The 15,226-nt window shown below is 45.6% G+C and overlaps 1 protein-coding gene across 1 annotated transcript in view; it reads left to right on the forward strand.

The window, feature by feature from the left end:
• The window catches only part of TECTA (tectorin alpha), a 71,683-nt gene extending 56,806 nt beyond the window's left edge, over window positions 1–14,877 (forward strand). The window contains exons 16-24 of the mRNA XM_054693153.1: window positions 591–886; window positions 3,545–3,655; window positions 4,861–5,063; window positions 6,043–6,206; window positions 6,656–6,904; window positions 11,278–11,440; window positions 12,542–12,629; window positions 13,177–13,293; window positions 14,107–14,877. Coding sequence (XP_054549128.1) covers window positions 591–886; window positions 3,545–3,655; window positions 4,861–5,063; window positions 6,043–6,206; window positions 6,656–6,904; window positions 11,278–11,440; window positions 12,542–12,629; window positions 13,177–13,293; window positions 14,107–14,207 — 1,492 coding nt within the window. The 3' untranslated portion in view covers window positions 14,208–14,877. The remainder of the gene's footprint in view (window positions 1–590; window positions 887–3,544; window positions 3,656–4,860; window positions 5,064–6,042; window positions 6,207–6,655; window positions 6,905–11,277; window positions 11,441–12,541; window positions 12,630–13,176; window positions 13,294–14,106) is intronic.
• The last annotated feature ends 349 nt before the right edge of the window (window positions 14,878–15,226 follow it).

Genomic DNA, 15,226 nt, shown 5'->3' on the forward strand with positions numbered 1-15,226 from the left:
CTAAATCGAAACTGATTTAGAAATTTTCTGGCCACCCTTTCCAATCTTTAATTCTCCAACCATCATTATTGTTATCATTGATTAACAATAGCCATAACTGGGGCCTCCCTGGTGGCGCAAGGAGTTAAGCACAGCACCGTGAAGCTATCCGCATCTATGGCAGCACAAGTTCAATCCCCGGCCAGGGGGCTACCCACATGGCACAGCAGACCTCTCCTGTCTTGCCCTCTGCTCCCCTCAGCAGTGTATTTCAGTCACTCTGCCTGTTCTGTTCCCCACTCTGTCTCTGGTGAACCCTATCAAAGGTTAATGATTATTATATCAATAACTGCCTCCCATGAAACACTTTGGCTATCATTTCATGATTTTGTTTTGCCCTCACTTTTCCCAGTGATACTGACAATAGAAATTACTGTTTGGCTTTCTGAGATGAATAGATTGAGGCCACTAGTCTGCGAGGTCACACAGCCAGTGGGTGTAGGAACCGGCTCCGGCTCTCGCTTTTGGGAGAGAAACAGAGGCCATAGTCGTGGTCTTCCCGCCCACTGGCCGTCTTGGCTGGCTGCCTTTGCTTCTCTCAGTCTGACCAGACTTCTTGCCCCCAGCTGCAACGAGCTGCAGTTCTCACAGTACGCAGCTACATGCGACAATGTGCACATCCAGAAGATGCAGGGCGATGGCTACTGCCTGAAGCTCACGGACATGAAGGGCTTCTTCCAGCCCTGCTACGGGCTCCTCGACCCCCTCCCCTTCTACGAGTCCTGCTACCTGGACGGCTGCTACAACCACAGGAAGTTCCAGCTCTGCGGCTCCCTGTCTGCCTACGGGGAGTCCTGCCGCTCCTTCGGGATCCTCAGCACTGAGTGGATCGAGAAGGAGAATTGCTGTAAGATGATGATTTTACTTCTGCACGTTCTTTTCTGAGTTGGAAGAACCGCTCTGCTGGTGGCAGCTCTGTGTGTAGGGCTGGCTGGCTGGTCTCCAGCTTCGCCCACAGATCTGCCTCCTGCTGGGAGACTTGGGAGTTCTGAGCTGCAGCTGAGGCGTGAGGAGGGCCATTTTTGGTGGCATTCGGTGGACTGTGGTTCTGGTCCAGTCATGAATTTTGGAACACCAGCCTGGGAAGATGAGGTTCTCTGGGCTGGAGCATAGTGACTGATGAGAGAGAGACAGAGCCCGGGGCTCCTGACTGAATTCAGTTCCCAAACACAGCTCAGCATTGGCTCCTCTGCTTTCGTTGAGAAGCCAGATCAGAAAGGAGGGCCTGTGGTGAGTTGAGTTGGGCTCTCGCTGTCTCCATCTGCTTGCCTTGAAGGGAAGCTGCGGTTGGACCTAGAGATTATGCATACAGTAAATTAGTTGATAAAATATAAAGATCGATAGAGACCTGGGTTTTATTCTGGAGTGAGAAAGTTATTTTGATGTGTGTGTTCATGGACATATTTATTCATTTTCTTACTATGTGAATCAAGCAGGTAGAACAAGTACAACGCTAACCATATATATTTGTCACAGACATTTGTATGTGGCCATAGACTTGGGGTCACTCAGCCTCATGAATGCAGAGTGTGGAATGCTGTGGTCAGCAGAATGTGTGCCAGTAGCTTGACACACACCACCAAGCCAGCCTCATACCGGCCCATTCCAAGACGAGGCAGGCGCATTCGGAAACTTGCAGACTAAAGCTGTCTGAGTATGGGAGGCATTTAATTTAGACTCTAAAAACAATATAGTTAATTAAAATATGTTTCCAGTGATTTCAGAAACTTTTTAACAAACAAATTACTAGTCTCTGTGGGAAATTAACAGAAATGTTTTATTTGATGACTTTAATATTTACCCTGTTGGGCTAAGAAGCAATACTTTAAATAACTTTAAAATTAACTGGTTTGAACTTTAAAAATTGCCTGGGATTTTTTAAAAAATCATTTGTTTTTTACCTCAAGGCATCCCTCTAAGAGTATGTCTTGTTTGCCGACTGGCAGATGGACCAGACTATTTGTAAATGAGTGTTTTGCTTCCTGTGGGCTCACTGCTGCATTTTCTTTCTGTTACTTTTTTTGGGTTATTTTCATGTTGTATTAATCAACCATCACACTCGCTGAGCTGCTGCTCAGCTCTGTGTTAACTACTGAACACGTAAGGCAGGTGAGAGAGGCTTTCTAAAAGGATTCTCTTTTTTTTTTTTGCAAAAGAACTGGTGTATGGGCCAGAGATGCAGGTGTGAGAGGATTCATCAGAGACAGAGTTGGGAACAGAACAGACAGATCTACTGAAATACACTGCTAAAGGGAGCAGCAGGCAAGACAGGAGAGGTCTGCTATGCCATGTGGGTTAGCTCCCTGATCGGGGATCGAACTCAGGCTGTAAGGGTGATGATAGTCCTGAGACTTGACCTGTAGGCCACCAGGAAGGCCCTAAAAGGACTCCTTTTGAAGATAAATGTTAAATGATGCTGATGGCTTCTCTTCAGCCGTCCTTCCAGGAATTCAGACAGGGTGATCTAAACCACCTCTATTCTCACCAATTGCAATTCAGTACTTAGCAAAGGTTTGTGGTCCTGGATCTAAAGTTGTGGGACAACTCAGAAGTTTATGTTTCATTTTTAAACTCTTGACGCTAACTCGGCGCATTTTGGGATCGAATAGTTGTTCTTTTAGCCTTGGCCATGACATACCACGAGGAATAGGGTTATTACTTCTGGATAGAGAGATTGATTCTTCAAATAAATGAGTCTCTAAGAGAAAATGCTCTCAATTAGTGGATCTCACACACAGATGCTTATACTCTTGCAGGGCTCATCTGCTGCAGAAATAGTGTTCATATGATGTGATGATTATTCTTCCCGCGCATTTATATTTTCCTTATAGTTTTACCCTTTTTGGCAAAACAACGCCATTAATCTAAGTCAGTGCTGGTGAGTGTGTGTAGGTATTGGGCTTATCTATTTTTAGACAATTAAGTGGAAGTTTATAGGAAGAAGGACCATGAATGAGAACACAAAGGAGTCCTGGTCAGAAGGACCTCTCTGAGATCTTATTGGCCTCCAAATTTTCATTCTTGACAAATGTTTGTTGAGCACCAACTCTGAGGTGGTTGGGTGTTGGGATAGTAGAAATAAATGGTTTGACCTAGTCTTCACATAAACATAAACACACAAATGCATGTAGTTGTACAGTATAGTAAGTGCAGTAATTGTGGTACTTTGTGGCTGTTAAGCATGTCCATGTGTCCATTTTCACCACCTGCCTTCACCTGTGTGTCACCTTGGGCAAGTTCCATCTATGAAATGGGAGCTGCAGTACTTCCCTTGCAGAGTATTTGTGAGGGCCCAGGGGGAAATGCAGCCTAAGCATGAAACTGGGCTCATCGCAAGGACCCAATACCAGCTCTTGTCATTCTCTTCTGGAAGGTTGCCCTGGCTGCCATCTGACCATCGCTAATTCCATCACAGCTTATAGCAGCAGGTCTGGTGTGGCATCACGAGCTACTATGCATTGGTGTGAAAATCAAGTTGTGCGTGTTTGTTTGTTTTCCTTTTTAGCAGGAGTGGTTGAAGATCCCTGTGTGGGAGCTGACTGTCCCAACCGAACCTGTGAGCTGGACAACGGAGGCGAGCTGTGTGGCTGCATCGAGCCACCGCCCTATGGAAACAGTGAGTAACAAGGGCCCCCTCCCCACCCCAAGAGAGAGGCCTGGCATCCTCGGGAAGGCTCCAGGATGGGAACGCGTGTGTGTCCCATGCTATAGGTTGGAAACCCAAATAGCGAAGCTTTCATCAACATTTAAGCAGAACAAAGAAGCAATCTGAACCTTTAAAGTACGCTAATCATTTTCTCTTAGCTACATCCTTTTCTTCAATAAATTATAAGACCTAAATATGTACATGAATGAAATCAGCCAGTTACATCTGTGGCTATGCCATGTTCAATATCAGAGAGGTCCAAACTGATCTTTTAGATGCTTAGGGAGTGTAGGATGGTTTAGTGAAAAAAGTAAGAGTCAGCACTAGAATAACGGCTTCTTTAAGACTCCTTTCCAGCCAGCTTTATCTGGCCCACAGCCTTTGGGTCCTGAAGACACAATTGAAATATTTGAAGCCAATGGCAAACACGCGGGACTGCAGGACCTGTCCCCGAGTGCTGCCCCCTGGAGGTCGAAGTGGGGAAAGGAAGCCTCCAGCTCTGTACTCTGGTCTGAACCACGCAGCTCAGAAAGCACGTGCTAAATTGAACATCTCCAGAGGATGAAAGTCTAATTGCACTAAAAGGCTCCATAGGAGAGGACACATGTGCTGTTCAAGGGCTTCACCTAAGCAGATAAAAATGTTTCTTTCTGCTTCTGTAGTGCTCATTAGCCTGTGTTTATGTACTCAACGGAAATGTCAATTGGTGCATGGCTGTGTCAAAAGGCTAGAGCGCCTAAGCTCTTCGGGGACTCTCTTGGGGTTCTGCTGAGCTGCAGTGCACCAGGGGACCTAACCAGTGCTGCTCCCAGTTGGGGGCATGTTCTTTCACCAAGCCACAGTGAGCCAGAGTCGGTGTATAGCCTCCGGGAAGGTAGCTACCTCCAAAGTGGGGTGAAGCAAGGCCGGGGTTTATGAAGAGGACATAAGAAATGCTTTATTAGCATTTCATCGTGATTTTTTTTTTTAAGCCTCTACCAATGCCAAAGTTATTGCTTTGAGTGAATTCATACACTCATTTGGAGTCATCAAAGCTTAATTAGACATGCCGCAGCCTTGGCAGGAAGATCATTAGTAGCTTCTAAAGGAGAGTGGTAATGGGAGGCTTTGCCCCCCACCCCTGCAGCAAGACCAGCTCCCACTGACTTGCCTTTTGTAATAACTGTTCCCCACAGACTCACATGACATTATTGATGCAGAGGTGACCTGCAAGGCAGCCCAGATGGAGGTGTCCATATCCAAGTGCAAACTCTTCCAGCTCGGCTTCGAGCGGGAAGGTGTGCGGGTCAATGACCGGCAGTGCTTGGGCATTGAAGGGGAAGACTTCATCTCCTTTCAGATCAACAACACCAAAGGGAACTGCGGAAACATCGTGCAGGTGAGAAACCAGGGTGGAAACGAATGCCTGGCAGAGGGCCAATTCCGCACTGGGTGTTTGCCCATCGGATATCCTTAAAGGCAACTTCCAGGTGGCCTGCTTAGCATATGCTCCTTGGAAAACTGCAGAAGGCACGTGGGACACGAAAGAAAGACAGCCAGGAGCCTGCTCACTGGGTGCTAAGTGGTTGATTGAACCACAAGTGGTTGATTTGCCCAGTAATGACTTGCTGCTTTTCTTGGTTTGTGCTGTCGCTGTCATCTTTTGCCCTGTATATTGACAGTTTTTTTTGTTACCGTTTTTGTGCTTCTATTGTCCTTGCAGATAAATACAGGCTGGATTCAGCAATTTCAGGGCTTTACCCAAAGGTGTCCAAGACACCGTTTAATAGCTGACTGTACAAATACAACAAGGTCTCAACACTTATTGTCAGATTAGCCAACATGTAGGCTAGCAAAGCATCTCACTCCTCTTCTTTGTGCCCTGCCTGTCATCTGTCTGCCTTGTATTGATAACTGTTCATTAACACTTGTATCAGGGGGTGAAGGGAGTAAGAAGGTGAAACTTGTATTTGTTCATTTTGGTCTCTGTGGGCATGTCTGGTCAAATATTGGTGGAGGAGAGATTTTGAAGTAAGAATTGCAAGAGGAGAGTTATATTACCCTGTCATGCCAATACTTCACACCATTCCCAGCTTGGGTTCCTGCAAATAACTGGGGAATGCTATAGATAGAATTCAGCGGTACGTGAAAACACCCTCTGTGGGCATTCAAGGTCATCAGATTGACGTGTGTTGATGACATCTATTGCAATACTTTCCTCCCCTAGTAAATGCTGAGGTTAGAGCCATACTGATTTATACTGGTCTCTGGGTTATGTATGGAATGAAGCCATTTCTCCACTTTCAGGGCTGTGGATTTGAAATGCAAGCCACATCCTCCCAGATTTAATGATTTCTGACCTCCCCTTTGCTCTGCAGTCCAATGGCACTCATATCATGTACAAAAACACAATCTGGATAGAAAGCGCCAACAATACTGGCAACATCATCACCAGGGACCGGACGATCAATGTGGAATTTTCCTGTGCATATGAGCTAGATATCAAGATCTCCTTAGACTCTGTCGTGAAGCCTATGCTAAGGTAAAAATCTCATGGGCTGCTTGCATGGCTTTGTCTTTTCCTTGACAGCTAAGGTTAGCATAATCAAAATGGCTAGCTGTTGTTTTTGAAGCACAAGGCGGGTGTGGGGAGAAATTCATATTTTCTGAACCTAAATGCCTTGGATCCGCACTGTTCAATAGCACTTTCTGCAGTGATGGAAATGTTCTACATCTGCACTAACCAATAAGTAGCTCTATGTGGCCACTGAGCACTTGAAATGTGACTGGGGGGCAGGACTGAGGAGTTGAATTTTTAATCTAATTTAAATTGCCACGTGCAGTTAGTGGGTCTCATGTTAGACAGTGCAGCCATAGACTTTACTGCTATGTGCTTTGCCTTCCCCCTGCATTTTCAGCTGCAGAAATGGTAGGTAACTGAGTAAGTTGTAAGTATTTCGGATCCCAGACTCATGATTGTTTTCCTTTTAGTGTCATTAACCTGACAGTTCCAACCCAAGAGGGCAGCTTCACCACCAAGATGGCTCTCTACAAAAACGCCTCCTATAAGCATCCCTACCGCCAGGGAGAAGTGGTGTTGACAACCCGAGATGTGCTGTATGTCGGAGTCTTTGTAGTGGGAGCTGACTCCACACATTTGATCCTTACACTGAACAAATGCTATGCCACCCCTTCCCGAGACAGCAATGACAAGCTGCGATACTTCATCATTGAAGGAGGGTGGGTAGCCTTTTTTTATTATTTTTATATTCCCCATACAATTGCAACCCCGATTTTGACCCCAATCCCTCCTTCCCCCCCCCACTCCCCACCAGCAAGAGTGTCTCTGGTTCATAGTTGTTTCTTGATTTTGATTTTTTCCTTTCTTATAGTTATTCTTTTTCCTGGTCCATATTTAGGTTTTCTAGATTCCTGTTATGAGTGAGACCATCCGGTATTTTTCTTTTTCTTTCTGGCTTATTTCACTGAGCATGATCCCTTCCAGCTCCATCCATTTTGCTGCAAATCGCATGTGTTTATCTTTTTTGAATGCTGAGTAATATTCCATGGTATATATGTACCACATCTTCTTGATCCAGTCATCTATTTTTGGGCATTTGGGTTGTTTCCAAAGCTTAGCTATTGTAAATAGTGTTGCTATAAACATAGGGGTGCAGGTGCTCTTTGGAATTGATGTTTCTGTGTCCTTTGGGTAAATACCTTGGAGTGGAATTGCTGGATCATATGGAAGCTCTATCTTTAGTAGGTTGAGGAATGTCCACACAGCTTTCCATAGTGGTTGGATCAGTTTGCACTGGGTGGGTAGCCTTTCTTAGAGGCCAGTCTCTGAACCTTCCATGTAATGTTTGTCTGCATCAGTTTTTTAAAGGAGGGAAGGGGAACTGATACTTGTTGACTACCTGCAGGACTAGCATTTGCAACCCTGAGCTAGCTAATTCTCACAAGGACCACCGAAGTAGATATTACACTCATATATAGAGGAGAAGCATGAGACTTAGGGAGATCACATAGCCACTTAGCACAGATCCCCAGATCCAGGGGACATTCGCCACAAAATGCTTTATTCTCTGTGTGATCAAAGAGGGGATTCTGTCCTGCCTACTTGGAATTTTAATTTGAGAGAAATGTAGATCATCTGCCAATGAAAGAATGTAATGAGAATAACTAAAGCTTGGTGAATAGGACATCTATCAAAATTAAAGAGGAATTCAAATAACAGCCTGTAAACTCAAGGAGTTTCTTCTTACTTGCTGCTATATACCCAGCACCTAGTATTTTCATGAAACATGATGGTTGTGCATCAAAATATATTGAGTGAGTGAGAAAAGAAGACTTTAGACCAAACAACAATCATGATAATTATCTTTATTTTAAAAAAATGCTTACTGGTTATGTTAAGCAACAATAATTCTTTTTAAAGTAGCTTTATTCCACACATAATTTATCTACCATAAAAATACACTTGCTTTAAGTGTAAAACAATGATTTTTAGCAAATTCAGTAAAAACAGGAGTGCAGCCATCACCACAAACTAATTTTGGAATATTTCCATCAACCCAATACAACATTAATCAAAATTATTTCCATTATAAGTGGTAGAGAGCAAATAAACTAGCTTGTGTAAAAAAGAAGACAGTTAATGGTTACAAAGCCAAATCACAGAAGAGGATTCTGGAAGCCAGATGCTGATGAGAATCCCTGTACTCATTGTACCCCTTGCCTCTCTGTCTCTATCTCTGTGTCTCTCTCCTTGACACTGTTAGGTGCTGGCAATCCTGGACTTGCATTCTTACCGCAGTCTCTGGGGAGTGCGTGTGCCTTCTGTCCCCAGTCCAGGGGACCCCAGAAAAGGAGCCCCCTTGGCTCACTCCCCTCCTCTTGATATGGAGGAGATGCAACATTAAATTGCCTGGTGGCAGGAAGGACAGTTTTCCTCCTCCCTCTAGGTCCCTAGCAAGGTCTGAAAACTAAGCACACTAAGATAGACAGGAGACAAGACTACATGTTTATTTAATGTAAGTTTTAGGTAACACTGGAAACTTTGTAAGAAAACGGAGACCCAAAGAAAGGTTAAATCTGAATAATTTTATGTCAGGCTTGATGAGGAATGGACAGCTGGGGAGAAGATGATATAAGTGCAGTAAGTTGTGGGGTATCTCGCAAGCCCTTTGTCCTTTTTCAGGGCCCATTTGACTCTGAAGATAAGGGCGCCCCTTACTTCTGGGCAGAGGGAGAGACCTGTTTCAGAGGAGAAGAGTGAGGGAAGGTCAGAAAAATTAAATATTAAAATATTCAACAAATATAGAATTGAATTATTCAGTATGCCAAGGTGCCAGATGTAGGGGTAGTGTGTCCTGAACCCTTCTTTAGCCTGGGGCAGCACCCACGCCTATGGTGCCCAGGGAATGCCCTTCCTCCCCCCAAAAAAGGGGTGTGCTTCTGGGCAAATAATAAATAACCACTATTTTGCAGATGAAACAGCCTCAAACAGGTTAGGCACAGAGCTCAAGCACACCCACCCACCCAGCAGGGGACAGAGGAAGGTTACTTTCAGGTACCAACACACGAGTCACCCTAACTAGCCAAGCATGGCTAGTGGCCTGGGTGTTGGGATGCACTGTGGGATTTCCAGCAATGACCTTGATAAGGCACTTGCCTTTCTGAATCGGTTCTCCACTTCCTCAGAAGGACTTGGCTACTGCTTGGTGTCTTGGAGGTATAGATTTTGGGCATGTTTCCCGGTTTTCCTGTTCTTGTGCCTTCCCTATCCCTCAAAGCCCCTTCTTAAAGTAGGAGTGCTAAGACCCCAGCCATTATACAAATATGAACCCAGGTTTTAGGGTGTGTGCCTCCTTTGAAGACCACTGTAGCATTTAACATTTTTAAGCAGTATTTAATAGACTGTTAAATAGTGGGGGAGAGTGAGCATGTTCAGCTTCCCCAGGGTCCGAATAAAGGCCTTCAAGCTAAACAATTATTGGGGGTGATTTCATCATGTGGGAGAATTTTGATTCATGAGTTCTCTTGACCTCTCTTGGGGGGATGTGGTTATGACTTTTTTTGCAGTGAACTTATGGGGAAATGGATGCTCCATGCTTAATGAAAGAACAGCACAATGGGTCACTTCAGAATTTGGCAGATCCATTCATTCTTCCAGGGTTCTGTGAAGGGTGTGTTGACCCCAGCATCTATAATGACTCAGGAGTCTGGGGACACACATGTCACTTCTCTCTTCTGTCCATGTTCTTGGACAGAGAGTGGACACAGAACCCTAGAGCTTGACTTCCTGGCTCATGCCAACAGCATCCAGACAGCCTGTCCCTCCTTCCTCAGAACCCCTCCTTCTGCTCCATGTTTTTGTGATACTGAAACCCCATCTCTCTGTGCTTATGAGGGGAGGTCTGTGTGAAAATTCTGCTAACATTCTAGAATCCTCGCCCCAGTTTAGATCATTCACATGAATAACAGTGACCAGGAACAGTATGGCAAGTGAGTTTCTGCTTCAGAGCATCTAAGAGACGAAGGCCTTGAAGACTAATTACCAAACTTAATAGGTGTGGGAATGCTGAAGGATAACTTCAGTTTTAATTTTCCTTATCACTAAGCTATTTAATCCTGTGGACTAGGGATAGGAAACAAAAGAAAAAAAGCCATCCATTATATCTTTATCATTTTAAAAAGCTTTTTGGCTCCTGTAGGCCAACCTTGGCCGTGGCAGCACAACTCATTCATTCATTATCCAACAAAGATTTTTAAATATGTACTACTTGCCCCAAAGTGTGTTGGAGTGAGGATTACAAATTGGGTCCCGAATACTCTGAGTGCTCAGTAGGGTGCCGCTGGCAAATCCACTGTTGCTGCCTGGCCTGGGCAGGACTGGGGAATATTTATAAAGGCAGAGAACAGGGGTTATGCCTAGAATGAAGAGTAGGGAGACTTCCATGTGGGGGAGACGTGATATGAAAAGACCCTGGGGCCTGAGAGACTGTGATCCATTTGGGGAACTGTTAGAAGAGGCAGCAAGTTACCTGTGCCTGCGTGGGGGCCATGGCGTCACCTTTGCTGTCTTTGCCTCCTGGCCTGACACCAGGAGTGGTGGGGAGGTTGTGAGAACACCTGTCACCTGCATCAAAACAGCTCTGCAGCTCTTCCTGACCGCTTCCTTCTCCTCCAGCTCCCACCCATTTTAATATGTGGGAAGATTTCCCAGGAGGTTTGAATCAGGGGCCCTCCCCCAAATTGATAATTAACTGAAGAAAGTACAGAAGCGGTAAGGACTAATCTTGTGTTTGTCAAATTGATATCAGTAAAACACAGCATTCTGTGGGGGCGGAATGAGCAACTGCAGCGTGGGGAGATGGAGTGTGGTCCCTACGGTCATTCAGTTTTTAGTTGCAGCCTGGATACTAGTTCAAGGTGCTATTTGATGCTTTCAGAACAAACTATGAAAATCAAAGGGAGTGGGAATAAATGAGAAACTCATGGAGTCTGCAGGTCACTTTCAAATGCAAAGGCTTCTCTCCTGTTTATGATGGTTTTATATAAAATATGAAAGTGGGAAGCAAAGATTCCATTTTTTTTTTCCTGAATAGGTGTCAGAACATGAAAGATAACACCATTGGCATTGAGGAGAATGGTGTCTCCCTAACCTGCCGCTTTCATGTCACCGTCTTCAAGTTCATTGGGGATTACGATGAAGTTCACCTTCATTGCGCGGTGTCGCTCTGCGATTCAGAAAAGTACTCATGTAAAATAGTAAGTGAGCAAAGCAAATGTTTGGCCTCATTTCTCATGGCCCCTGTTTTCTGACTTGGGGGCACAAATGCCTGGGTCAGTGTGGCCCCTTAGACTACAGCACTTAGAAGCGGCTGAACTGGAATCATCCTCAGATGCTTGGGAGCAGCAGTCATCTTTGGTGGGACAATAAGAGGACATGGGGGAATGGTGTCCACTCCCTTCTCTCTGGAATGTCCATCTGGCATGGGGGTCACCCTGGAGCAGGGCTTCTCCAAGCTCGCCACTTTTAATGGTTTGGGCCAAATCACTGTGTTGGGGCCACTTGCCTGTGCATTGTAGGCTGGTTGACGGCATCCCTGGCCACCTCTCTCTACTCACTCAATGCGAATAGCATCCCCTGACCTAGTTGTAACATCCAAAATTTCTCCTGATATTGCCAAATATCCCCCCATGGGGACACCATGAGTCCTGCTCAAGGATCACTGCACCAGATTCAGGTCACTTGCATCTGAAGTGACCGATGGGACCAAGCTCCAAACACTACAGTTACAAACTCCTGGGCTCAGGATACACTTTATCTATGGCTTCCTCAGGTGGGGATTACCCTGTAGCTCATTCAGATATTCACCAGGGCTCGAGGCTGTGCAGAAGCTCATGACGTGAGGTGACAACCCAGCCATGTCCTCCACACCAGCCTGACATCTCCACCCCATATGGCGTGTCCCTAAAATTTTATTGCACTGATACCTGGTCCCTAACGCTTCACATTCCAGCTTTATCCTTCCCCCATGATTATAGATGTGACCTGTGGCTTACGGTCAGAGCTGCTTATAGAGAGTGCCTGACTCATCATTGCCCGAGGCAATATGACACACCTCAACTCTAGAAAGGGAGCTTCTTTGAGTCTAATTGTAGTAAGGGGAATGTATTTAATTTTTTTAACAAAAAGCCCAGAGTCCCAGTGGGCTCGATGATCAAGACCGCATTGGTTCTAATTAATCTGAACAGTGATAGGGCTCGAGGCCGGAGCCACTGCCTCTTTCGGAGGTGGAAACACGGTGAATAATAAGTCATCAGCTTAATTGTGTGAAATTTTCCCCCTGGTGTTCTGTCTTTCAGAATTGCCCTCAGAATTCAAGGATTGCCACAGATTATACCAAAGAACCTAAAGAACAGATCATTTCAGTGGGACCTATTAGGAGAAAAAGTACGTATGTTCCCTAAATCACACTATAAATTATTAAGACGACGGGAGGCTTGGGCTCATGCTGGGGTGTGTTTCCCCGATGATGTTAATCTGGAGAATGAGGAGGCTGTTGAGAACACTGCCTGATTCTGTAAGGTTTTTTTTTTAAGATTTATTTATTTATGCATACAAGAGCTGGGGTACAGGCCAGAGGTGTGGGGGGGTGGTGAGAGGATTCATCAGAGATGGAGTGGGGAACAGAACAGAAGATTGACCAAAGTACACTGCTGAGGGGAGAAGCGGGCGAGTCAGGAGAGGTCTGCTGTGCCATGTGGGTTGCTCCCTGGCTGGCCAGGGGATCGAACTTGTGCTGCAGTGGCTGCAGACAGCTTCATAGATTGCATCTTAACCCCTTGCACCACCAGGGAGGCCCTGTAAGGAAGTCTTTTGATTGACTAATGCAAAGTTGGTATTTTCTTCCTCCTCTCCTCTCTTTAAAGCTGAGCCCTTGGGTAGCATTTGAAAAGTTAACTGTTTGCAGTTGACTTGACCAACTGCTCTTTTTCAGGGCTGGACTGGTGTGAAGACAATGGAGGGTGTGAGCAGATTTGCACGAGCCGGGTGGACGGGCCCCTCTGCAGCTGTGTAACGGGGACCCTGCAGGGAGACGGCAAGAGCTGCAGAGGTAGAAACCCCCCCACCTTTAGGGAAGGCAGCTGGGGTGGGGGAACCCATGAAGTTCTTTGCCCTGAGAAGGAGAAACTCATGTGAATCCCATGTGGGCAGCAACTTAGCTATGAAAATTCCAGAAGTTAAGAAGATGGGGAAAACGCCCAAGGACTTCTAGCGCCATTTTGGTTTTTTGAAACCTTTGAGTTGCTGCTCTTTTATCTAAATACAAAGATGATTTAAAAAAATCAATTATCCAACCATTTAAAGACCAAATATTGGCCTTAAATCTGGCCACCAAGTCTGCATTAGCTGTTGCTCCCAACAGATAAGCTTTCCTTAGCAGGTGGTTCCCCTGTTCCCTCTGCAGGCAAGACTCTACATGTGAGGTTAATGCTGCTTCTTTGCTGCCTAAGCTGGGGCCATTTGGATAAAGTGGGTTCTTTTTTTTTTAAAGATTTATTTATTTATTTATACAAGCATTGGGTACAGTCAGAAGCGTGGGAGGGTGAGAGAATTCACCAGAGCCAGAGCGGGGAACAGAACAGGCAGAAGGACCGAAGTACACTGCTGAGGGGAGCAGCGGGTGGCAGGAGAGGTCTGCGTGCCATGTGGGACCCTCCTCCGGTGGCCGGGGAGCAGCCGGGGATCGAACCGGCGCTGCAGAGGCTGCGGGCAACTTCGCAACCCAGCACTCAACCACTGCGCCACCAGGGAGGCCCTAAAGTGGGTTCTTGACAATGATGTTTCCTGAACTCAGTTAAGATGTCTGATCTCTATCAAACAGGTATTTTTTCCATAGGACTTACGTGCTCCTCTCTGTCCACAGCCTCCAACTCTTCCATTGAACTTCAAGTCGGGACACTACTGCTCATCATGGCCCAGATTTCATTATGGCATTTTGTCTATAAATCAGGCACGACCTCATAATTAACTCAAGGTTGCTATACAAAGTACTGTAATTTACTCTCTTCTACTCCCTGTAGCATTAAAGTTGTGTGCCCTTAAGTCAAAACCTACTGGAAAGCGTCCAGCATCCATCTCCCAGTGATACCACCCGCCTCAGTCAGAGACCCAGAAATGAGTGAAATTCCAAGCTCCTCTTTCGAAGGATGCAACAGGGCTTCTAAAAGCCACTTGTGGAAAGTATATATCTTGCCTAAAAATTCCCAACAGCTGTCCCTAGAAAATTTTGATTCATGTGAAAAAGCCATAAAGGGAAAAATCCTGGTTAGAGAAATCTGATTAGAGAAATCTGTCAAACCATTGCTGGCTCTGGCTCCAAGTTTTCACAGGGAGAGCCAATGGAAAGCTATTGAGAAACAGCGACTCCCCCTAAGGAATCTTTCCAGTGTTGGGAAGTGTCTGGTCTGTGACGTGCCTGTGTCGCTCCCTTCTGTTACGATGTGTTCCTTGCCCCACCCTCCGTGTCCTTCAGCCTTGCCACGGCGGCCTGGCCACTGGGTACCTATGTGCAGCCCTGGGAAATCCTACTGCCCTGTCCTGTCCCCTCCAACCTAACCCCTTCTCTTTTACAAATCAACCAAATAATTTTTAATGTGTTTTATGCTTCAATAAACTTTGTGTTCAAGTATTGTCATTTCTTGGTGGCTGGCATCATTCTTACTGATGGTAAGCCTCGCACGCTAAACAGCAAGCTACGATTTAAACAAAGCAGTGGCAGCCGTAGCAACAGCACCAGGTCGGCCCAGCTGGTCAGAGTTAATGCGTTTTGTTCTGCGACTGTTGGTGTGAATCTGCAGAGCATTAGCTGGGCATTAAGGTGCTGTGCGCAGGAGAAGCAGGCGGCATCCTCTTTTGTGAGTACATAAACACACATTTTCTGTAATTAACTACAAAATGAAGCTAGATTTCCAGAGTGCCTCTTTTTTTAAGGGTAAAAAAAGTAAGACCCACTTCAAGTGTATTTTGAAGTTGTTTTGGATTTA

Source organism: Talpa occidentalis, unplaced genomic scaffold (assembly GCF_014898055.3).
Source record: "Talpa occidentalis isolate TD23 unplaced genomic scaffold, MPIMG_talOcc4v2.1 talOcc4.12, whole genome shotgun sequence".
Lineage (NCBI taxonomy): Eukaryota > Metazoa > Chordata > Mammalia > Eulipotyphla > Talpidae > Talpa > Talpa occidentalis.